The following is a 26,756-nucleotide window of genomic DNA, read 5'->3' on the forward strand; positions in this document are numbered from 1 at the left end:
GTATGATGGTAACATTGTATAATGTATAATGTATAAATGTATAATGTAAAAAAAAACCTTCTAAATTGTTCTTGTATTAGACAGAACACTAGGGAACCTACTCTTTCTAGATGAGTTTCATTTTAATATTTGGGTTATGTTTCTGTTTCCTTTTTGTAATCAGCAAATTGGTTAGAGACCATTGGAGGTTTAGATATATTCATAGCCTCATTAGCCAAGCATTTAGAGTTATAGAAAGGAGGAAGTATTTACCCTAAATGATTTCTGTGCTGCAGTTTAAGTTTACCCACTTAGCTATAGTTTCCATGCTTGTACTAATTCTAAATCTTGTGACCCAGAGAAAATATTGGGGATTCTTGACATAAATCAAGTGGTACATTGTGAATAGTCTAGAAAAAAAAAATTGCATTCAGTAGGGACTGCTTAGCATAGTGCCTGGTAGATAGTAGGCATTTAATAAATGCTTATTGGCTTGACTTATTGACTATGAAGAATATTTTTGAAAATATAACTGATATGAGAAACTGTGGTTTAGTGGAAAGAGTCAGTGACCCTGGATTCAAATCCTGCCTCTCATACTTAGGGGAAGGGAAAGGAATACACATTTATTAAGCTCCTGCTATATTATAGGCACTGTGGCAAGTGCTGTGCAGCTATTATTTCAGTTGATCCTCACAAGTGGAAGGTAAGTGCCACTATGATCCCCATTTTATAGGTGAGGAAATGAAAGCAGGTGGTTACTCATTCCCCATTCTCTTCTTTCTTTCAGTCTCTGAAGAGATAGCCTTTTTCTTCCCAAGGCCAGGCCCTCTGATCACACCCAACCACTTCCCTCACCCTCAGGAGAGTGGCATTCATGTATATTGACTCATTATACAAGAGGGGAAGCATGTATCTACATCTCGTGGATTTCTGTAGGAACGTTTGATATTCTGCCCCTCTCCAGGTGCAGCCACCATCTTTTGGGCTAGGAAACTCCATTTACTTCTCAAGTTGTGGTTAGGAAGACTCATAGAAACTTGAAGCTTACTATTGTCTTCTGATGAGAGACAACTTTTAGTCTCCTGGTGGAGAGAGACAGAAATCTCCCTGCTCCTAGCACCCACATACCACCACCACACAACACCACCACCACCCCTCTACTCCCTTTTCCTCTCTGTTTTCATATTTCCCCTTTCCTCTCTCTCCACCCTCCTTACCTTTTTCTCCTCCCCCTCACTTTCTCAACTCTTTCTTCATCCTCTCCCCTCTTTTTATCTCCCTCCTCCCTTACCCTCTTCTCTCATTTTTCTTTGTCCCTTCCCCCTTTCATCTTTTCCATTTTCCCCCTCCATATCTTCTTTCTCCTTAACCTTTTCCCCTACCCCACCCTCTCATCCTATTCCATCCCCTTCCTCCTGTCATTGAACTCATAGGGTAAACTCCCTTCATTATCCCCTCCTCACATATATTTAGAGTGGAAGGAACAGTATTTAAGCAGAAAGATTTATAATCATGTATCTATATGATATTTATCAAACCAATTCATAGTCTTAGTTGTTTAATAGTAGATGCCTACTTCAGAAAGAACCATACCATCTTTGTTAGAACCTTTGCTGATAGAAGGCAGTGAATTTTTTCTTTCTTTTTTTTTGGAGGGGGGCAGGGACAGGGCAGTGAGGGTTAAGTGACTTGCTCAGGGTCACTAGAGTCAGGTGTCTGAGGCTGGATTTGAACTCACGTCCTCCTGAATCCAGGACCCTGCTTTATCCACTGTGCCACCTTGCTGCCTCCTGAAGGCAGTGAATTTTAAGAATTGAATAGACAAATTTAGGGAAGCTTAACTTGACTTTAGTTTTTATAGTTTAAGTAGAAGGCTTGAATTCTCCTAATGTTTTACTTATTTTTGATATTTATTGTTTTTTAATGTCATTTTATGAGTGCTGCTTTTAAAAGATAAGTCTTAAACATAATTGTTTTTAAAACTTAATTTGATGATAAGTTTCTCATGATTTAGGCATTACTTCATTTGTTATCAATAAAAGTAGGTTTAGCAAAGTTAATTTGAGTAGAATTATCAGTGATCTATGTTCATATAAGAAAACACCATGTATAGATATATTTTATTAGCATTTATTTTCTGTCATGTAATGGTAATTCTTGAAAGTGACTGACCTTATTAATGTTTTCGGTTACAGAATGGGTGGTTGATGTTTCTGAATATTAACTTTGCTCTTCTAACAGTAATTTTGTTTTTATAGGTATGCCTTACATTTTCTTGTACAAAGTGGAATTTCATACTATATCATGATCATAATAGGAGTTGAAAATATGCACAAGTAAGTATTAATAATTTTCATATTTACTTAAAATAGAGAAACCAATATAAGATATTTACTAATACATTAAATGAGTTAATTCTATATTACACTTATTTTTTCTTATTTACTTTGATATAAGCATAGGCCTCCCTGCCCTCCCCCCCTTTTTTTTTTGCAAGGCAATGACGGGTTAAATGACTCCCCCAGGGTCACACAGCTAGTAAGTGTCAAGTGTCTGAGGCTGGATTTGAACTCAGGTACTCCTGAATTCAGGACCGGTGCTTTATCCACTACTCCACCTAGCTGCCCCTCTCCCTTCCCTTTTTAAATGTAAGTCTCTTTGAAGAGAGTAGTTTCTCAGAGACTGCATGTTCTCTTTCCAGTTTGAAATTCCAAAAGCATATCATACTTGCTGCTTCTAGAAAGATGCCCTAGGGCAGCTGGGTGGCACAGTGGATAAAGCACTGGCCCTTGATTCTGGAGGCCCTGAGTTCAAATCTGGCCTCAGACACTTGACACTTACTAGCTGTGTGACCCTGAGCAAGTCACTTAACCTTCATTGCCCAGCAAAAAAAGAAGAAAAAAAAGATGCCCTAAAGAGTTAAGACATTGTAATTCCTGCTGCATAGGTCGTGAATGATATCTTATTCATTGCTACTAATACTTTACATTATTAGTATGATACTTTTAATGTATTTATTTAAAAATACTCTCAAATTTTCCTTTGGAGACACTAATTAAGTGTAGGAAGTAATATAGTTATATATAATATATAATATAGCTATACACACATACCCATAGACACATTTGTCAGGGGCAGAGCTAAGATTTGAATTTGGGGTTCTTGACCTTCCAATTAGGAAAGAAGTTGGCTTCTTTCTTGTAGCTTTAAGAGTATCCCTTTATGGATATCTAATGGTTTTGTCCTCTTCAGAGGATAGTTATGAGGAAACGAATGTACAATGTGATTTATCTGAAAATGTACTTTTCTTTGTATTTTTTGTATTTATTTAATAAAACTTAGCATTTTTTGCTGCAGTGTCCACAATAATAATGACTTTATTTGCATTCAGTTATATATGTGTATAGTTGTATATGTTTATCCTGCTCTCATCTCCCACACATTAAACTTTATCCACAAAAGCAGATATATGTTATATATTTTAGATGGGTCTTATTCCTTTTGGTCAGAGAAAACACAGAAATATACAGGCATCAATGTAGCCAAGCTCTCTCTTCTCTTGTGGCTAGATACGTAAGCTCAAAAGAAAAAAAAATTGCAGTCAGCTTGTATATTTAGCAGTCTACCTTTTTCCTTAAATATGCCACCTACTCCCACCTCTTTTCACCACCCAAACTGGCTTTCAATGTATGTTGACAGGTCTTCATATCTAAGGGGAAATCCCTTTAATTGTACTGCCATTTCCCATATTCTTTTTGATCTGCCATTCATTGTAAACATGTTCACAGTCTAGATCACCACTTTGACAAGAAGTCTAGTAAAATATTTCAGCTCCTTTTTGTTTGACCTAATGAACAGAAGATGTGCCCCTATTTTTTTTGTTTTGATTTTTGGCAGGACATTGAGGGTTAAGTGACTTGCCCAGGGTCATGCAGCTAGTAAGTGTCAAGTGTCTGAGGCTGGCTTTGAACTCAGGTCCTCCTCAATCCAGGGCCGGTACTTTATCCACTTTGCCATCTAGCTGCCCCCACCCCAACAGTATTTAATTAACAATGTGGTGGTAAGAATGCCTGACTTGAGGGTAGAAGAGTTTCCTGTCTGATTTGCTTCCAGTTTTGAGAGAAGTGTGGTTGAGTGAAAGACTTGGGTTCAGGTCGGATGTCTGATCCACACTGAGGCAGATCATTTAGCTTCTAAGGCTCCAAGTTGCAGAGAGGCCACCAACTTGCGTTGGTAGGGGGGTGGGGTTTCCCACAATGCCCTAACATCAGTGAACTCAGAAGTCCAGTCCTTTGCCCTGTCCCCGTTTCAAGTAATTGTTTCACTTTGGGACACAACACCCAAAGTCAAATTTCATTGTTCATGTTAAAAAGGAAATTTTAAAAATGAAATCTGTCACACAAAACAAAGTGCATTTTTTTATTGCTTATTAGCCTCAGAAATCAGTAGTGTATTATATTCTTTTTTTTTTTTTTTAATGAGGCAATTGGGGTTAAGTGACTTGCCAAAGTCACACAGCTAGTAAGTGTTAAGTGTCTGAGGCTGGATTTGAACTCAGGTACTCCTGACTCCAGGGCTGGTGCTCTATCTACTGCGCCACCTAGCCGCCCCATGTATTATATTCTTAAGGTAGAACATTGTATTTTTTTCTTAAAATTTTTTGGGTATAATTTGTGTAATTTTATGTTACTACTGAGATCTTCAGATTTAAGAATGATAAGTGAGGTGACACAGTGTATAGAATAGGAAGACCTGAGTTCAAATCCTATTGAAGACACTTAACTGGCTGTGTGACTCTTACTTGCCTCATTTGGAAAATGAGGATAATAACATTGCCTACCTACCTCCTATGGTTTCTTTGAGGATCAAATGAGATAATATATGTAAAAATCCTTTGCAAACCTTAAGGTGCTGTATAAGTGCTACCAATTATTTTTAGTAGTAGTTCATTATCATTAAGGCTTTATGACACAAATGTTATGTTTTTGCATTCTCAAAATATTAAAATTAAGAATTTCAAGGTAGTCTTTTTGACTGTTAACATTTACTTTAAACATTTATATAAAACACATAATGGAATAAAATTTCCAATTATATCACTTGATTATTGTTTAGTAATTCACAATTTCTTAACTGTTTTATTTTTCTGAAGACAGTTTTGAAGTATTTGTTAGAACTCTGCCTGTATTAGTGGGTTTTAAAATAACTTGAAAGAAGATAGTTTTAATTTTCCTGGTTACAGAGTACCATTATTAATTCATTGGATTTTTTGTGTCCTTAATGGAGAAATAATTTATATTATTAGTTGCTCATGACAAACTTCTTGAATTGAAATGGTTTTGCTTTGTATGGACTGCCTATACAATCTATTGCCATCTATGATACAATCTATGATGTATGTTATGAAATAATAAATCACATTTTTATACTGCTTTAAAGCAAATAGCAGCCCAAAGCAGTGGACAATTCAAGGAGTATTATCCTAATTTTACAATTGAGAAAGTAAGGTTTAAAGAGGTTAAGTAATTTATCGAGGAATATACAAATTATGTTAGGATTCAAACTCAATTCTCAAATTCCATTCTCCTTCAAGTTGTTGTCAAATTGTTTCATTCATGACCAGCTCATTGTGACCCTCTTTGGGTTTTTCTTGGCAAAGGTATTGGAAGAGTTTGCCATTTTCTTCTCCAGCTGATTTTACTAATGAGGAAACTGAGGCAAATAGGGTTACTTGCCTGGGGTTACACAGCTAGTAAGTGTCTGAGGTCAGATCTGAACAAAGGTCTTTCTGACTCCAGGCCTGGTGTTTTATCTACTGTGCCACCTATTTGCTCCTCTACTTTGAGTAGTTTGGGGCAAATTTGGGGCAAATTCTTTATAGGTGTTGGAAAACGTTTAAGAATAATACAGGGAACAGATTATACATGTTTCAAGGCCAATACAGCTGAATAAGGAAAGGGTCAATCAGTCCCCAACCCTTTATTAAATGCTTTCTATGTGCCAGACAATGTGCTAAGTGATGGAGAGATAAAGAAAATACAGTAGCCTGCATGAATAAAGCAATTTTTTAAAACCAAAGTAGTAATCTAAGCAGTATGATACAGTCAATGAAAATAACATAGTGTATAACATTCCACACCCATAATTTATACCTCTCTGCTGAGAGGAAGGAAAGGTATTGCAATATCAGGCATTTATTTAGAATCAACATTAATCATTGCATTTGATCCACGTTCTATTGTCTTTTGGTTTATATGTGTATATTGTTTGCCTGTATCTTCATTTTGCATCAGTTCATGGAAGTCTTAACAGATTTCTTTGAATTCTTCATACTCTTAGTTATTTAGAGCACAGTAACATTCCATTATATGTATATGGCACAGTTTGTTCAGCTGTTTCCCACTTGATTAGCACCTTGATTTTCATTGTTTGCTACCAAAAAAGTGCTGCTATGAATATTATATTCTGAATATTTCTGTCCTTGACTACCTTTAGGATTTCCATCTAGTAATAGAATCACTTGCTAGATCAAAGGATATAAACATGTTAGTTGCTTTTCTTAAATAATTATAAATTATTTCCCAAAACAATTGGCTTGATTTATAGTTTCACCAGAAATGTATTAATGTCATGCTCTTTCCACAGCTTGTTTGACCCTATTTCCATATTCTGTCTACTTTGCCATTTTTAATGAGTTTGAGACAGTATCTCCAAATTATTTAAATATGCATTTTTATTATTAATGATTTGGAGTATTTATCCCATGTTTTGTTGATATTATATTTCTTTTTTAAAATTCTATGTCCTTTAATCACTTACCTATTAGGAAAAGACTTAGTTTTTTAAATGTGTCAATTATATACATATCTTTTATCAAGAATATTTCATGCCAAGATTTATTCCCAATTATTAGCTAGTCTTATTCATTTTTTGCGTAAAAACGTTTATATTTCATATAATCAAAATTGTCTTTTTTACCCCTTGCCTCTTCCTTCCCTTGTCTGCTTGTGAATTCTTCTCCTAACCATAGAAGCTAAAGGTACCTCCCATTTTCCTCTACCTCTTTTTAAAATTTTAGATGAGACTTTTTATATTGAATAATTTCCATTTGGAGTTTGCTGTGTTATTTGGTATAGCTGTTAGTCTAAATCCATTTTCTACCAGTATACTTTACAATTTTCCTAGCAGATCTTAGTGAAAAGGAAGGCCACCCACCCAAAGTTCAGTATAGTGGCTCTACTTACTCTACAGGAGACAAACATGACATGGGTACATGTGGTACTCCAGCCACATATCACTCCTTTCTTGTACCATGTGACTAGCTTATATCCACTTTCTTCCCTATGTAGTTTTTAATGACATGCTTTATTCTAGTTCTTCTTTGGAGTTCCTCATTGGTTATGTATTGCATTTTGTGTTCATGCAAGTTCATGAAAGTACCTTTCTATTGTCATGTTTGTGAGGCTCATCTTTAGTTCTTCAGAGGCAGTGGTGTTCCACACCTTTGCATAGAGCAATACTGGATAAAATATTTACATACTAACTAGACCACTAGGTTTGTTTGTTTCTACATATTGTTTATCAGTTTAGTCTCCTGATCTTCTCTATTTTAAACCATTATTATAAATAAATAATAACACCTAACATTTATATAGTGCTTTAATGTTTGCAAACCATTTTACTTATATTGTTGTTCCTCACAGCACCACTATTAAATTGGTGATATTGTCTCCATTTTTCAGATGAGGAAACTGAGGTCACTTGTTTAAAGTTATATATTGGCTAAGTGTCTGAGGTAGGAATCAAACATAGGTCTTGACTTTCCAAATGCCAGACTCTGTCCACTATTCTACCTAGCTGCCAAGTCATTTTGATGACTATTGCTTTATAATATAGTTTGAAATATGATAATGTGGGACGTCTTTTATTCTTCCTTTTTTCATTATTCCAGATGAACTCTTTTGTTACTTTGTCTAGTTTTGTGAAATAACCTTTACATAGATTTGGGGGGGGAACAGGGCAATGAGGGTTAAGTGACTTGCCCAGGGTCACACAGCTAGTAAGTATCAAGTGTCTGAGGTCTTCCTGAATTCAGGACCGGTGCTTTATCCACTGCGCCACCTAGCTGCCCCCTACATAGATTTTTATTAAAATTGTAGATTGTATAGGTTTTATTTTATTATGTTGGCCTCACTTAGTAATGAACGTTGAACATTTCTGCTATTTAAATTTCCCTTTATTTCCTTAGAGAATGTTTTGTAATTCTATTTCTCTAAGTTTTATTTGTGTCTTAGAAAGTTAACTGGATATTTTATATTTGTAGTTCTGAATAGACTTGGTTTTTCTTTATTATTGTTGTGAATCTTTTCTTTCAGTCCTTTATTTGTGTCATTTGGTGATGATCTGTGGATTTTTTTTATCCTGTTATTTTGCTGAAGAGAGGCAGAATGGCAGAATGGATAGAATCCAGATCTCCTCTCTGTTATGTATTCTGTGTGTCCCTGTGGAAATCACTTGTGGTAGGAACAATATCAGCCATATAAACGAAGCTAAAGGGGCAGCTAGATGGCGCAGTGGATAGAGCACCGGCCCTGGAGTCAGGAGTACCTGAGTTCAAATCCGGCCTCAGACACTTAACAAGTACTAGCTGTGTGACCCTGGGCAAGTCACTTAACCCCAGTTGCCTCACTAAAAAAAAATAAAAATAAAAATAAAAAAAAAAAATAAACGAAGCTAATTTTTCCTTAAAAGGTAATGCGACTACTATCTGTTGATTTAGAAGACTACAGTTTGGCCATTAAGCTGTGCAGCTTCCTGGTAGCCTAAGTACAAAAGTGAGCCCATCAAGGGACAGAGGTGGCTTTCCTTCAGGCTTGGCTGTTGTGTCAGCATGTCTAACACAGAAGCAGAGAACCTGCATTCATTTCAAATGATGCAAATGCCTTCCAGGCTGTGGTGAAGCAAACCTCCTCATCTTAACTTTTAGATGGTCTATATTAGTGGCTCGTTTTATTCTAATTCTGAACAGTCGCTGACCCACTTGGTAGAAGGCTTTTGTTTTTTTTCCTTACCAGGTAGCTCCCAGGTCCTGACAAAGAAACAATCAAACAGAAAAACACCTTGTCTGGCGCTATTTTATCTCAGTTTGGGCACTGATTCTTCGAGGTTTGCCAAGCAAACTCTAACTTCAGCAGATTGGGATATTTTAGCTTCCCTTTTAGTATTGCTTTTTTTTTCTTTTAATTTCTTTTTCTTTTTCTCTAATACCAACATTTCGAGTTTTATGTCAAATAGTTGGGAGAGGGCACATCTGAAAATTTCCCTTCTGGCAGATTCTTATGATGATTCTGGTAACTCATGAATATGAATATGGGCTTCAGTGAGCCCAGGGAAACTCAAATAAACTATCCTAGGAGATAACTTTCTATCCTATGGTTGTCCTGAAAGCTTATGTTGTTTGATGACTTGAAGACCCTTTAAATAGCCTCTGGTCCTTTATTTTTTTCCTGCAGTAGATCTTAAATTTACCAGGAAACTTTTTAGTCCAGTGTGCCATCTGGGTGGTATATTTATGCTCAATTCCTTTAGATAGACAGGGATTAAATAGACAGAAAATGATCTTTTGGGAAGTAATTTCCCTGAGCTTGTTAGTTTTCTTTCTAATGGTAATTGTTTTTTGATGCAAATTTTAATAGATTAATGAAAAATAAAATGTCCTATTACATTAAAATATTTAGGGGCCGCTAGATGGTGCAGTGGATAAGGTACTGGCCCTGGATTCAGGAGTACCTGAGTTCAAATCCAGCCTCCGACACTTAACACTTACTAGCTGTGTGACCCTGGGCAAGTCACTTAACCCCAACTGCCTCACCAAAAAAAAAAAAAAAATTTATATCAGTCTTTAAGATAATTAGAAGTATTTTTTCAACCTCTGTTTTTGTTGTTTATTTTTTAATCGGCTGTTACCCTGGCTGTAACATTTACTAGCTATTAACAATCAACAAATCATTTAACCCTGATGAATCTGTCTACCCATCTGTGAAATGAGGATAATAATATTTGCATGACTTAAGAGGGTAAAGAGATACTGTGAACTAGATTCTGAATTCCTGAGAAAGAGGAAGCTGGTAAATAATTGCTGTTGTAGGTTGGTCAATAACTACCATGAAGATCTCAATAGGGTAATGTATATGGATAGAGGAAACCTAAAAAGAAGGAAATGCTGCTCAATTGATGAGGCAAAGGGAGGGTGTGGAAGTTCAATGGGGAGTATAAAGTATGGACACATCTTCCCCAAACCAGTGCATCAGAGGCATGGGAAGAAGTCCATCCAATCTTGGAGAGGATGGCCAAGTGGTTTTTTGTTTTTTCTTTTTGTTTGGTGGGGAATTGAGGACTCATTGATTTTCAGAACAGCAACAGCTACAATAACAAAAACACTGAGAGGAAAAAAGCTAAAATGATGAGAAGATAGTTGTTTTATGACATTATTTGAAAGGATTTGGGGAAGAGCTCTGAGGAGTCATCGAGAAGATAGTTGTTGATAGAATTGCAATTCCAGAGGACACAATGGAAGGAGATGACAAAACTGGATTAGGACTTGGAGAGGATAGACTTAAGGTTAATTGGGTTCTAGAGGTTGAGTTTCATCATAGATCTTGAATTAGAAGGACCTCAGAGGAAGTATAGTTCATTCATTTTATAGTTGTGGAAACTGGCCAACAGAGTTCAAGTGACTTACTTAAGGTCACATAGTAAGCATCAGAGGTGGGATTGGTACCTAAAGCCTACACTGACTCCCTGAGGGAATCAGAAGTGATGGTATGTTCAGGCAACTAGGGAGAGATTCAGTGTCCCTGCACTTGGGAAGAGTAATAGCAGGGAGTTTGCTAGCCATAGGCTAGGAGTATAGTATTTTTAACTGGGATTTCTACCCTCAAGAGTCCTACATGTGGCAGAGGGCATAAGGGAAAAAGGGAAATATGGCCTGGTGTTAATGGGGATACAAAGACAAAAGTTAAATGGTTGCTGCCTTCAGGAAGTTTCCATTTTATTAGGGGAAACAACATTTTAAAAAATAAAAGTATATAAAAGCATATTTCAAGTAATTGGAGGGAAAGGGCACTAATAAATAGGTTAGAATATCAGACTTTCATGGTGACACTTGAACTGAGGTTTAATATATGGGTGTGTTTTGGAAGAAAAGATGATGAGCTCTGTTTTTGACATGTGAAATGTGAGGTGCCTTTGAGGCATCCAGTTCAACATGTCAGAGAGTTAGTTGGAAATGGGGAGCTGGAGCCCAGGACAGCAATTATGGCTGTCTCTGTAGATCTGGAAGTTATCTATGTTAAAATGATGATTAAAACCATGGGAGCTGATGAGGTCACCAAAAGAGAGATTGTAGAGAGATGAGGGATAGGAGCTCAGGATAGATCTTAGGGGCGAACCTACAATTAGACCCAGCAAAGGAGACTGAAGAGGCATTCATGCTGGAAGAGAACCAAGAAAGAAAACAATGCCAGGAAAACCCAGAGAGGGGAGAATCACCAGGAAGGGAGTTAGTCCTCAGTGTATCAGATGCTACTGAGGGATAAAAAAAGGACAGAGATTGAGAAAAGGTAGTAAGTGGCAAAACTGAGACTCCAGCCAGTATCTTCTGACTCCCAGTTTGGCATCTTTTCTACTGCACCATTCTGCCTCACTGGACTGGCAGCAAAAGATCTGGTATCTGAGTTTTTGTTTGTGGATTGGGATCTTGGGAGGATTGCCTAGGGTAAGGAACCTGGTACCTAGTTCTCTGATATTAGAGATGACTTGTGAGGGTAAACTAAAGATGTTGATAGATGAAGTATGTTAGGATTCCATACAACATGTACAATACCAAAATTAATAGAACAATAGAAGTCTTAAATAGCCCTACCTTAGAAAAGGTGTGGGATAGAGAAGGGAACACCTGGTCCAGATGGATTTGCAGAAAAATTCTACAAAACTTTCAAATAAATAAATGGTCTATACTACAAAATTATTCTTAAAATTGAGAAAACTCACTCTACCAAACTTTTTATGAGAACTGTATGGTCCAGATGCCTATACCAGGGAAGGATAAGGCAAAGAAAAAATACCTTGAACTAATAACACTAATGAATATCAATTAAAATTTTTAATATAAAATTCTGACAAAATTAGAATTCAAAACTATAAATTAAAATGTTTATTATTTAAACAAATAAAAAATAATAGCTATTATAAAATACAATACAATACAAAACAAAAGTCTACAATGATTTATCAAAAAAAATTTTATTTTTGATCAAGTTGGAATTTATACTTAGAATACAAGTATGGTACAACATTGGGAATACAGTTAACATAATCATATTAAAAATAAAAACATCCAAAACCATGTGATTATATCAAAAACAGTCTTTGACAGGTAACGCAGTGGATAAAGCACCAGCCCTGGATTCAGGAGGACCTGAGTTCAAATTCGGCCTCAGACACTTGACACTAGCTGTGTGACCCTGGGCAAGTCATTTAATCCTCATTACCTTGCCAAAAAAAAAGAAAGAAAGAAAAAAGCCTTTGACAAAGTATGACACTCAATTTTGCAAAAACCTTACAAAATAGGCATACAGGGAAATAGGATTAAAATCATGACTGAAATTGGTAGATAATTGTTTCATTTATTACAGTAATAGAAACAACAGTATGCTTTTTGGAATCCCCACAAATAATTTTTGGCCTTGGCCTTTTCACTCTACAAAATTAATATCATATGATAAATGGTAGTATGCTTTTTTCACATCACATATTTTAGTTGTTGAGTATGCATGATAGACAACATTATAAGCTTTTGTGAGAAATTAATTCATGGCTAGAAGATCCTTAAATGGTCTTGGATTTTTTAGTTGAAAAGTTTTTTTCTCCTTTAACCTGCCACCTTAGGTATTACCTATTTTATAATAGTTCCAAAAAATTCAACATGATCGAATATATTATTATTTGCATTTGAAGAAGAGGTAATGAGTAAGTGAAAGAGCCTTGGATTCCCTGTGTGACCTCAGACAGTCCCATTACCTCAGTAGGACTGGATTTTCTCAACTGGAAAAGAATTAAACTAGATCTCGTGGTCCCCTTTGAATTCCATAAACTTTTATGTACTTTATGGTCAGTATGATCATAACTAAAATGATGGATAGCTAGCAGCCATTTACTTCAGGTTTTACTTATATGTGGCTTTGGTATTCCATCTTCCCTTCCCTTAGCTTCTAATACCTTCCTTTTACCTTTCCACGTGGCAACTGAAATAATTGATTGTTATTTGGGGGGTTTCAGTTGACTGTTTTTACCACAGTCATCTTATAGTATCTCATAATGATATGTAGATCACCACTGGGTTCTTTAAAGCTGTGGCAAAGGAAGAAAAACTTTTACAGGTCCTTCTGGGCATCAGGGATTTTCAATATGGGCTTGGTTATTTGTTATATATTTGTTTTTCATCAAAGGATCAGCCCCATTAAATTTGGAGAGGTTCACTACCAAGTTTGCCATGGGATGAAGATGTTTTTGGTCATAGCACCTCTTTCAGACTTCTAGGGGTTATTTACTGAAATCTGTATTGATAGAAGCAATGCCCACTCCAGTGAAATCTTTCATTTTGGGAGTGTGAAGATAGCAAGTTTGTGCATATTTCTAACATCATCATTAAAAATTGTAGGTTTGCAGTCATCTGTTTTCACTTTTAAGCTACCAAAGCACCTATAATTTGGATGCATAAATAAAATAATTTCCCCTTGCTACTTACTGCCAGGGGTTGATGCCTACTTTGTAAATGCTGCCTGAAATATAGTAAGTTAAAGCCTACTTAAGTCTGTTTTCAAATAGTTAATTAACAAGGGTGAGTGGCTCAGTTGGATCTCCATGGGGGAAATGTTAACAGCCTCAGTTGAGGACAATTCCATGTTCCTCAAGAGAGTTAACAAAATATGGCTAGAAGTAAACTGGACCCTTAAGGGCAATGGGTTTTCTCTTTTGTTTTCTCTATGGACCATATTTAAGACTAGCTTTTTAATAGTTTGGACTAAAGGGACAAAGTATTTGTGGCTATAATATGTTAGAATATCTGATTGACCTATATATTGAAATTATTTATTATAAAGAAATATGAATTGTGTCTGTTCAAGAGGATATGTTCTACCAAAGACAAAGAGAAAAAATTCTATCACTTGATCTTTGTTTTTTGTTTGTTTACATCAGAGAATGTGACAATTGTTACATCTCCCTCCTCACCCCTGCTTATTAGAATCCCTAGCTTCATTCTAGGTAAAGCTTATGTGCTATTTCCTATTGGAAAAAATGTCCTCATTCCCTTAATCCTTAGTAAATACTTCTTCAATTGGGTGAAGTTTCACTCTTAATTTTTTGATGGTTGAGAAAACTTAGTTGTTTGGGCTACTTTAAAAAAGTGTTCAAGTCCCTTTTATTTGTCACCTAAATTTGAGTTTTTACCAAAAGTAATATAAAATATAAAGTAAGTGCTAGGAAAAATTATGAAATAGATTAATATTACTTCCATTCTGTATCTTTTTTTTTTTGCTGTTTTTTTTCCTTTCTTATTTTTTGGAGGTCTCTTTCATCAAACTTACTTTCAGTCAAACTTCTGATATTAGCTGTAGTATTTAAAAATCAGATTGAAGTCTTTTTTGCTATGAAGGAAAACAACTAAGCAAAAACATCACATAAAAAGTTCCTACCTCGTCATATATATCATGTTCTGCCCTAGTACTCATCTCTATCTCTATCATGAAGAGAGGACATATATTTATTCACTTTTCCCCAAAAACTTAATTGGTTTTTCTTTTGCTCAGAGTTCAACTTCCTTTTAATAATTTCATTTACTTTGCTGTTTTACTTTGCTGTAGTCACTGTATTTATTTTTCTCCTGGTTTTATTAACATCTGTTCACACAAATCTCCCTATATTTCTTTGAATTCCTCTTATTTGTTATTCTTGAATTTACAATAATTCATTACATTCACATACCATCATTTTTTTTAGCCATTTCCCAATTGATGGGCACCTACTTTTGTTCATCGATATCTTCTACTCATATAATTGAAAAAATGGAACATAACTGAACTCAGAAAACTAGACAAAGAAATGTAGAACCAAGAAGTCTCTAAATATGACTTGACATGTTAGGGGTATAGGACTTCAGTGAATGTGAAAAACTGCAAAATAACTCTAGGCCCTATTCTAAATCCTTATTTTTAATAATTCCTATCATAATTAACACCAAAAATCAAATAAAACGACATACTGTGCCCATAAAAATAGCAGTTTCTACATAAGAAAATTAGTATCTTGTACACCATGTGTATGAATCTTTTCAGCCACCAGTGTAGCTGCAGCAACTGTTTTACATATTTTCTTCTTCCTACTCACTACCACAGAAAATCATGTGACTGAGTCTATATGGGTAGAGAGACAAAAGTAGAATCATTCCCAAAGAGTATGCATAGTCTGTAGTTCTTTAGTCTACTGAAACTTTTAAGAAAATTTAACTGGTTTTGTAATAAATTTATGTATACTTATGGTAGCAAATGATAAAATATAGCATTTATGCATTTATGACTTACTAATTTTTTTTTAGTTTTCTTTATATATGCATGACATCTCCTAGGTAGTAGAGTAGATAAGCATCAGGCCTGGAGTCAGGAAAACCTGAGTTCAAATCCAGTCTTAGACACTTAGCCATGTGACTCTGGGTGAGCCATTTAACCCTGTTTGCCTCAGTTTCCTCATCTGTAAAATGAACTGGAGAAGAAAATGGCAAACCACTCTAGTATCTTTGCCAAAAAAAATGGGGTCATGGAGAGTCAGACACAGCTGAAAGAAGTGAACAAATCAGATTTGGCAATTATGAATCATTCAATCAGTTAATAGCATTGTTAAGTGCTTGCTATATGCCAGGGATGGTGCTAAGCCCTGAAAATACAAAGCAAGGTAAAAAATACTCCTTGTCCTCAAGGAGCATGCTTTCTTACAGGAGGAGACAACATATACATCACCAGGTACATGGAAGATTATACAGAGCAGATATGAAGATACTCTGAAAGGGCAAGGAATTAGCAGATGGAGGGACTAGTAAAAACCGCTTGCAGAAAGTAAGCTCTTCCTTGAAACAAGCAGGGAAATGAAGAGGTAGAGGTGAGGGGACAGATGATTCCAGTCATGGGGGAGCCAGTGCAAAGACAGATATAGGAGATGGAGTGTTGAGTTCAACAAACTGTAAGTAGGTCCACACACATTGAATGTACTGCTGAGTTGTAGAGTGTGTGAAGTGGGGAGTAAGGTGTAAGAAGGCTGGAAAGATGGAAAGGTGCCAGGTTATGCCCAGCAGAGGATTTGTATTTGATTCTGGAGGTGACATGGGTTCACTTGGAGCTTCCTGAGCAGGGGGGGTAACATAGTCAGACCTCCACTTAAGAAAAATCATTTTGGTAACCTCGGGAAGGACAGGTAACCTCGGGAAGGACAGGTAACCTCGGGAAGGACAGGTAACCTCGGGAAGGACCTAACGTAGGAATACCAGTTAGAAGGCTATTGGAATTGTCCAGGAGAGAAGGGATAAGGACCTGCACCAAAATTGTGACTGAGTGAGTGGAGAGAAAAGAGCATGTGTAAGAGATATGGAGGTAGATGTGACATAATTTGATGATGGATTGGATATGTGAGATGAATGCAGTTGAGAAGTCTAGGATGACAGCACACTTAGAAACATGAGTAACTGGATTAGCAGTGTTGCCATTGACAGTAATAGAGAAGTATAGAAAAGGGGATGACAGAAATGGTCATAGTCCCTAGACTATTTCCTGGACAAGGAGTAGGAATAGAAATTAGCAGCAGTTTAGTGGCTCTGATGCTGGGGCAGGGTCTAGGTTTTTGCCCCTAGCCCATTTGGAGTCCTGCAGCAGAGTAACTAGGGCAAGGAACTTAGATCAAGGGGGAATCTGCAATTCTGTTGTCCTGAAACTAATTAACTAGGGCTGGGGTCAGCAGCAGGTTGCTGGGGTTCCAATTAGGGGCAAGCTCACAGTTGTGTTATGCAGCTTGTAAAGCTCAGACCCTAGATCAGACTACTTTAGGTAGAGGGAAGGCTTGTAGGTCTCCAGCCTCAGTAATTCCTGAGATCCAGCACTCAGTAACCAGAGGAAGTAGCAGCAGTACCCAAAGAATATAAATTAGGACCAAATGAGGCTCAGACATTCCCTTTACCAAGTACAAAGAGTCTGGAGCTAACACAAAGTCCCAATTCAAGAAGTAAGCCTGGAAGAAAGAGTTAACAAAAAACTGACTCCCACTATAAAGAGCTATTATGGTGATAAGGCACAAACCTGAAAGAAGGGAATGACTCTAAAACATCTAATGGCCTTTTTCTGGACCTCTCTATATCATATAACTTTGTCAGTCATCATCTCCTTTTAGTAACTGTCTCCAAAGTAGGTTTTCATGATAATCCCTTCTCCTGATTTTTCTTCTTTTTGTGTAACTGCTTCTCATTTTCTTTGGCTTGTCCTTTTTTAAGGCTTAATTTAATTTAATTTTAAAAATAGAAATCCATTTCTGTCAACATTCAAGTCAGTTTCAGTTGAATGATGAAGTGACTGTTTTTTCAAAGCATTTAGCCACTAAGAAAAGGAGAGATATAGGACATAGCTAGCCAGTATTGTTGGATCAAATGAGAATTTTTTAATTATAGAGAAGAGATGGGCATGTTTGTAAGCAGCGTGGAAGGAATGAATAGATAATAAGAAATTGAAGATAAGAGAAAGGAGGGCAAGGTCAAAGGTGTTTTGAAGCAGAGTGGAGTAGTAGGTCATAGGAATTGAGTAGATTAGGAACTGGGACATTAAGAGTTTTTGAGAGAATAACAAAGCATATATTGAAATCCCCTAGTATTCAGGGAGGAGTTGGGGAGGAGATGAAAACTGTGAGCCAGGCACAGAACACATGGAGGAAGGAAGGAGAATGTCTTTGAAGTCTTAGATCATAGCCACAAGGATTTGAATGAGACAGATTTTGATAGTGTGAACCTCAAAAGAAGAGAGGTTAATTAATGAAGTTGGTGGAGGGAGGATCTAGAAATGGTAGTGAGGAGCAAGAACTATTCTGATTCTCCATAACTACTGAGTTGGGGGGAAGCATTTAGAAGGGAACATGTATGTAGTCCTAGAAAAGTTGGCAAAAGAAACAGTTGTGAGAAGGGAGCTTTGTCTCAGTGAAAACTAGAAGATGGAAGGAGTGAGAAAGAGGTTTAAAATGAAATTTGTTAATTATGAATCGGGCATTCCATTGGACACAGTGAAAGAAAGAGGCAAATGTGGAGTAGAACACAAGGATGGTAAGGTTGAAATGGGTATACCTAAGGGAGTGGTTACCTGAGAATGGAGAATAGGGTTCATATATCATCTGATGAGGTTTGAGGATCATTGGAATGGGAAGAGTATAAGGGATAAAAGTATGCTAACTATTGAATAGTGAGTTTATGCAGAGTATCGATAGTTGGAAGAAGTTGGTTGAAAGAGGAACAAGATTATGGTTTCAGGGCTTCCCTTGAGGTTTTAACTCTTGGTAGATGGAGATGTTATTTTCTGTGACATCCAAGAAAGCCTGCTCTGTTTAAAGTAGAAATAGGCAGAGGTAGAGTAGAATGGTTAGGAGGCCTGGGTGCCATGTATTTTTACTGGAAAAAGTCTTGGAGAGGCAGAAGATAAAAGAGGTTTTGACTTGGAGGGAAGCCCTGATCTGAAGATGGCCTTGGAGCAGGGATCTATAGGGTGGGAAGTGAGCAACCATCCCTCGCCTGTAGTTGTTTGTTTTTGTTTTTGTTTGTTTTTGGTTTTTTGCAGGGCAGTGAGGGTTAAGTGACTTGCCCAGGGTCACACAGCTAGTAAGTGTTATATGTTTGAGGTCAGATTTGAACTCAGGTCCTCCTGAACCTTGGGCAGGTACTTTTATCATCCACTGTGCCACCTAGTTGCCCTTGCCCGTAGTTGTATATTAGAAGAAAAGTCTTAGAAGCTGGTGGGTCACATACATGATGTCAGGTATAGATTGTCCTTTTAAAAAACCTTTTGATTGGGGCAGCTAGATGGCGCAGTGGATAGAGCACTGGCCCTGGATTCAGGAGGACCTGAGTTCAAATCTGACCTCAGACACTTAACACTTACTAGCTGTGTGACCCTGGGCAAGTCACTTAATCCTCATTGCCTGGCCAAAAACTAAACCAAACCAAACAAAAAAAAAAACCCTTTTGATTGTCAAACTTAATTAGGCAGTTTTCTTAGATCTTAAACAAAGGACAAGTTCCATATTTTTCTTAAAGGTTCCACAGTTTCACTTGAGTTTCTTCAGAATGCTTGAGTTAATATCCTTGTACAAAACTTAGCAATGCAATGGTTAACCTTTCCCTTCATTTTTTACTTTCCCTCCCCTTCCTCCATATAATAATATGTCTGTGACACCCAGCTCTGCCTTGTGCCTCCCATCCCATATTGATGCATCTGAAATGTCAACCTAAAATAAACTGCCTAATTAAATTTAACCGCCAAAAGACTCTTTTAAAAAGTATATATGATGATGGGAATTGGTACAACAATAGAACTTACAGGGAGGAAAGTGAATGTCTTATAGCAGGAAACATGCTGGTCTTTTTCAGATAAAGGATATAAATCACTGTTTATTCAGGTTCTAAAGTAGAACTTGAAAGTTGTGAATCAACATTAGACTGTAGTAAATGTTCATTTGTAAACATGGAGTGTACACTTTGTAGTCTCCTCCCTGCTGACTCAGCCTTGAACCAGATTTTTAAAAAAAGGTCAAAGTTCCAATCTCGTACCCTGTCAGATAGATTTAATAAATGGATTCTGTTCTAATATGGTCTTGTTTTCAAGATTCTAGATACCAGATTTTCTAGTACGGTTTTATCTCTGAATTAGAAAAAAACTTTTGGAAAAGTGTTTCCTTCAGCTATATAAGTCAGACAACAGGGCCATAATCTCTTTATACAAGTCAACTTGTGAACTTTGCAGATGGTCCTTGGGTGGATCTCAGATTTCCTTAGGGTTGATATTACTTCTGCCAAAGCCTATTGAAACTCTGCTGTGCTTTCCTGATCTGTCTGATTCTTGTTCCCGTTCTCCCATAGATACTCAACAGAGTATTTAACCACCATTCTAATCAACAAGCAGTAATTAAACACTGCTTACTAACCAGGCATTGGACTAAGTTCTGGAGATACCAAGAAAGGCCTAAACATAGCCCTTGCCCTCAAAAAACTCACAAATATAATGGGGTAAATAAAATGCAAATCTGTGCGCCGGTAAGATCTGTTCAGAGTTAGATGTATTTAATTTACTTTGAATGTTGTGTGTGTGTGTGTTTCTGTGTAGTAGCATGTGAGCTTCCTAAGAGCAGGAACTATTTACTGTTTGCATATCCTGAGAACTAGCAATGATTTGGCTCATAGAAGCCACTTAATACATGTTTGTTCAATCGAATTGTTTTCCTACTAAGAGGTACACAGTATATCAAGATAAATAAAATCTTTATTCACTCAGAGATTTGTTTTAACTGGAACCTTTAAAATTTTAAGGAACTGGTTCATTTTTAGGTTTTGAAGAAAAGGTTAGTGTTGTAAGAGAATGTCTTCAAATTGGCAGAGCTACTTCTTTGACTTGTTGGTAAGAAATCAGAATATCCTGATGTGAAAATTTAATGGGTAAATAGGGACTCAAAATAAATTTATTCTATTTGCAGAGTAATTACTAAAGGATTGTAGTACAGGTGTAGCATTAGTGAGAGCTTTCAAGGAGCACGAAGCTCCCTTTGTTACACATTGGAGATAGATGGATGAAAAACTAGTTTCTGACTTCTAGGAGTGGAGAATCTATTGGAGGAGGACAGGATGTGGAATAAGACATTTAAACAATCCCTGCATTATAGAGTACAGTAAGGGCAAAAGAGAAGCCTTACACCTGTGGTCTCCAAGGCTGGTAAACAGAGCCAGTCATACAAACGGTGGGAAAAATGGAGACTTGTCTTCAGTACAACCCAGTACTGTCTTCATCTTTTGTTGTTTAACACCTTCTTATTCCACCTTTCCCCTTCTGAAATAGACATTTGCCCCTTAGGGTGACTATCCCCTAACCAGACCCAGGCATTAGTGACAGCTACCCAAGGGCTGTAGGGAAAATCCCTTCCATCTCCAAGGTGACCATCCCTTGCCTGCCATCCAGATCACTTTCTGGCAGGAGCAAGCAGACCTCCACTAGATATGGGCTTAGAGGCAGTAGCCAGTGAGCAAGATAGTCATGGATTGCATTTGGCACTGCAGATCTTACTAGCTTTCCCACCACAAAACCAGCCCACTTCTGAGCTTCCCATTTTATGTCCTGGCTAACACCAATATCCTAGGCACCCAGATTCACTGCCATTCTTCATTCCTCACTGTTCCTCATCCCACATATCCAACCAGTTTCCAAATCTTCTTGTTTCTCCTTCTATAACACCTCTCACATCTGCACCCTTCTCTTTATATTCACAGACACCACCCTAGCCTAGCCCTCAAGTCAAATTTTATTTTATCAATGAATCAACAAAGATCAAGTGCCACTTGTTTGCCCAACCCAACTTAGAGCCTGAAGGATATACAAAAGGAACAATGAATGACTGAAAAAAACTTACTATGTATAAAACCCTGTGGCAAGTACAAATAGAAGAAAAAGATAGTCCCTGCTCTAAAGGTGGTCACATTGTGATAGAGAAAACACACAATACAGGTTTTAGCTTCAAATCAGATGGAAAGACTCCATGATCCTTAGGAGTCTGTGGCAAAGGAAATGGTAATTCATCTCCCTTAATATTATTTCCATTGATGTGCCAAGAACTTTGGTGGCAAAAACTTTCTTTTCCAAATCTTTAGGAGTTCTGCTGGATAAGAAAGCAGAAGCTATGGAACTCAAAGGGGGCAGTTTCCAGGTTGCATCTAGGCAGCTAGAAGATATAGTGGATAGTGTTATACTTGCTGTCAGGAAGATCTGAGTTTGAATTTTGCTTCACACTCTTAGTAGCTTTATGACTGGGGGCAAGTCACTTAACCTTGCTGGTGTCAGTTTTTTCTCATCTGTAAAATGGGGATAATAATACCACCTGCCTCATGGTAATGTTGTACAGATAAACCAGACTTTGTAAAAACCCTTGGAAAACCTTAAAGCTTTATAAAAATGTTAGCTATTATTCCATCCACAAGAGTTGATTCTCTGTATGATGACTGTTAGGCTGGGGCAAAAACCAGGACTGGTATTCAGGGGACTGCTGTTCCTGGGTCTCTTGGAAACAAAGTCCTGCCCTGTCTTTGTCATAGTACAGGAGATGTGGTTTGATGTGGCAATAATACAGTGTCCCCAGCTTCTCTCTGCCCTGTATGTGATAGTTGATGGAACAGACTCATATCAAGACTTCATGATTGTCAGGAAAACCCATTCACTTTCCATAAGTGAGCTACATAGGCTTTTTTTTTTTTTACACATAGGCTTTCTAACCCACATTCCTGTGTCCTTGAGAGTGCCTCTCCTTTTGTGTCCCCCATCTCCCATGTAGTCCACATGACCCACAGCACCAGTGACGACACAAGGCTGGGTTTGCCTGTCTCTCTGCTCTGCTCATCTTTTTGATCTATAGGCTTGCTCCTGCTTCTTATGGCTGTCACTATATCAGTGTCTGCATCTGGTCTTCTGCTTTCCTGCAAAGTCCATGTGAACATGTAGGCCTTTCTCTACCTCCCCTCCCCCCACATGCAGCTTGGCATCGCCATCTCGCCTCACAATCTGTGATCCCTTAGATCCAGAAGGAACCTCAAGAGAATTCCTTGTAAATGGGGGCTTACCTTCATATCCGCTACATACGAATTTTTTTCCGTGTTGTTTAATGCACTGCCTTGTTCATAGTTGGAATGTGATTGTCTTTTTAATTGAATGTAATAATATGATAGAGTCTAAGTGAAATTTAGTGAAGTATCCTAGCTACGTTAGTACTTATGGTATGGTCTTGAACAAGCTATGCAAATCTGTGGGTTTCTGTTTCCTCCTTTCTGAAAAGAGGAGAGTTGGGCAAGATGATTTCTAAGGTCCCATCTAGGTCTCTAATCTTATGGTTTTTTAGATTGATCATCTAGGTTGGAAGGCTTCAACCTTTGCTTCCTAAAAGGATAGGAAAGCTTGAACATCATTCAGGCCTGCAAGATTTGAAAAGGAGTGGACATTCTAGGGAGAGGGAAACACAGAAACAGCCCTGGGGGGCAGGGCTAACTATATGTGCATGGTAGACAGTGAGTTAGAACCCAGGGTTTCCTCTTAGAAAGTAAGGTAAAATGTGGTTTTGTTGATGTTAGTGCTAAAGTGCAGCAGAAACTTTGAGATTCAAATATTACAGTCATCAATATTATAATATGAATGTATCTTTGTTTTTTTAAGACAATAGGGAAGCCTTGAAATTTAGTGTCAGTTTTCACTAAAAGAATGGGATACAACTGTTTTTATCAGCTACAATGTAGAAAAAGAACTCTGAAAAAATTGTCCTGATTAGTGACTAATTTTGGAAGTAACATGCTGTTTTTAAAAATAAATTTCTTATTTTTTTCTCATTTATTAGATTACCCTCCCTCACATTTCAGGATACATAAACAAATATATTTCATTATTTTAAAAATAAAGTTCTTGGGGCAGCTAGGTGGCGCAGTGGATAGAGCACCGGCCCTGGAGTCAGGAGTACGTGAGTTCAAATCCGGCCTCAGACACTTAACACTAGCTGTGTGACCCTGGGCAAGTCACTTAACCCCAATTGCCTCACTAAAAAATAAATAAATAAATAAATAAATAAAGTTCTTAGTTTCTTTCTTAAATGTTAGTTTTGTATGCTTTCAATTGTAAATTATTTATTTCATTCTGTATCTTATCATATGATTATCCTTAGATTATTATGTTTTTTGAGTTACATCTTCTGTCAACTGGATTAAATGTATGATTCAAGTTTTCCATTACCAAAGAATTATGGAAGAACTTTTTTTCTTAAGCTCTCTATAAATTTCTACCATTTCTTCAACTAGTTACTCTTCAGATTACTTTTTTTTTCTTGTGTGACACCAACTTCAATAGTGCCTCTCATAAAAACTGTGAGTACTTTTACTCTTAGACTTTTTTTATTCTAAATTAGAAAAATCCTTCAGAATCTGATTGTATTGTTCCTACCCTTATTTCTTAACTCTCAGTAGTACCAAATAGATTGTGTAAATTGTTCTCTTGGCTCTACTTCACTTTGTCAGTTTAAACAAGTCTTCTAGGTTTTCTTGAAACTATGCTTTTCATAATTTCTCACAGCATAACATAATTCCATAACATTTATACACTACATCTTGTTCAGCCATTCCCCAACACACCTCCAACTTCTATCACAAATTTACAATTCTTTGCTGCCACAAAGAGCTGCTATGATACCTAGCTTGTTTTGCCAATTCATTTGGATGAGTGTTTATTCCTAGCTTTTAAAAAGTTCTAATTGTTTTAATGCATAAGCCTCTTATCCTTTTATAATTTGTAGACATATCTATTAATTCTGATTGTAACTTTTGTAATTAGGGAATGGGTCTGTAGCTTTATGTTGGTAAATATAATGATGAGAGGGGGCAGCTAGATGGCGCAGTGGATAAAGAACCGGCCCTGGATTCAGGAGTACCTGAGTTCAAATCCGGCCTCAGACACTTGACACTTGCTAGCTGTGTGACCCTGGGCAAGTCACTTAACCCCCATTGCCCTGCCGAAAAGTAAAAAAAAAAAAATAATATAATGATGAGAAGTATCCTTGTATAGATAGGGCATTCATGTACAGTGACTGTATTTCCCAAACCTAAACCTGGGATATGTGGTCTGACAAAGGATTCTTCCTTTTTTTTTTTTTCAAAATCTCCTTAAAAGTCACCTTCTTTTCTCGAAATTGGGGTTGCTCTGGTAGACTCATGTTTATGGTTATCATATATCAGATTCAAATTTCAATATGAAACATTTCCTATATCTCCTTTTTATCATTAAATTTGGTCAGCATATTTGCTTTTTTTCCTTGTCTCATAAACCAGTCAACAGGAATTTATTGAGAGCTGAATGTCTTCCTGGCACGTGACTTAGTAATTGTATCATCTAATAACGTGCCAATAATTTTTCAGTAGAGTACATAGATTACATATGTATTTTAACTTGTACTCAACTTCAGAAAAATGTGGTTTGGGACTGGTAGGCATTAACAGTTGTATAGACTCATATTCTGAAAAAATTCTCTTCATGATTTCACTTTAAAGAAACAACAAACAACATATTGAAGTACATCAACCAGAGTTGGATTTATGGTCACATAAATCTTTTTGTAACTGAAGACATGTTTTTTGGACACTGTTCAAAGTAGTCTATATTTTGATCCTTGAAATTAATTCCCATAACATTGACATGGCTATTAATTTTGTAAGACATTCCATTCCAGCTGTCAAACTGCCAAACTATATCACTAGAAGCTAAATCAGTCTGAGTCATAGTTTCATTGTTTTATGTTTTATTATCTCTGATTTCTACAACTGTCTGGAATCTTGAGACTCATTCACAATACATGGCAGGACAAGTTAACAATCAGCCTTTCTTTCCTCTTCTTTCCTCAGAAAACTGACCACACAATCCCAGTAATTTTTAGGCCTCAGGCATTTAAAGAGCCTGCTAAGAGTCCATGAATTTGAAAAGTGGTTCGAAGGAAGAATTCCACCCCCACCCCCACCCCCAATACCCCTCTTGTGAGGTATGGAGAGGTACATTAATTGAGATTTAGAATACAAACACATTTATAATATGAGTAATCATTTAGAGGTTGGGTCTAAAGATAGGATACATTATAGGATATATATTAGATGATATGTGATCAAATTAATTTCAGATATTTAAGCCAAACATTATAATTCAGGCATTGAACTGTCACAGAAGGGGAAACACACACAAGGTCTAGATACTGTACTGCCTTGGGAAAGGCCAAGAGAATGGCTATTGGCAAGAGTTGAGGTAGGATTCTCCTGCTTTAATTTTCCCCCACAAAGCCCCAGATGGCCAGGCTATGCTATTTCATTCTATGCCTGACTTCGATTCCCCCTGGTATATGCCTGATGCTGTGAACATCTCAACCTATGCATCTTATTAAGCCTGACTCAGTTTCCCTTCAACATACGAAGTTTGGCAATGCTCATTTCTTTTCTTTGTTCTTTTATGGTAACACCATAATTATCTGATGCCATGATGGATACAGTGTTGAATTTGGCCTTGACATCTGTTACCAGTTATATTAGATTCTTTAATTTCTCGTAATGGCATGAGGATAATTAGGCAGATGATGCAAAAAGTGATGAAACAAAGATAAAAATGTTTTTCTTTATTATTACCACAATTGTTTTCTTAATTTATTCCCCACAGGAGGGTTTACAGTAATATTAACTTTAAAAAAAGAATTCAATTTTTGTTTTTATTATATCTCTAAAAGATTCTTAATTTCCTTAGACATGTTTTTGAGAACTCTCATTGTTTGATTTGTTTATTGGCAAAGTTATTTAAAGTTGTGTTAAGATCAATTTTGTAGGAAACTCTCCAGCTGAGACTTTCTAGCTGATCATCAGTATCTGAAACACCTGA

At 36.8% G+C, this 26,756-nt stretch overlaps 1 protein-coding gene across 1 annotated transcript in view; it reads left to right on the forward strand.

Annotated features, from left to right (window-relative positions):
* The window catches only part of MBOAT2 (membrane bound O-acyltransferase domain containing 2), a 173,983-nt gene that overhangs the window by 72,067 nt on the left and 75,160 nt on the right, over window positions 1-26,756 (forward strand). Inside the window, exon 3 of the mRNA XM_043987415.1 lies at window positions 2,241-2,318. Within this exon, the coding sequence (XP_043843350.1) occupies window positions 2,241-2,318 (78 nt within the window). The remainder of the gene's footprint in view (window positions 1-2,240; window positions 2,319-26,756) is intronic.

This window comes from Dromiciops gliroides, chromosome 2 (genome assembly GCF_019393635.1).
Source record: "Dromiciops gliroides isolate mDroGli1 chromosome 2, mDroGli1.pri, whole genome shotgun sequence".
NCBI lineage: Eukaryota > Metazoa > Chordata > Mammalia > Microbiotheria > Microbiotheriidae > Dromiciops > Dromiciops gliroides.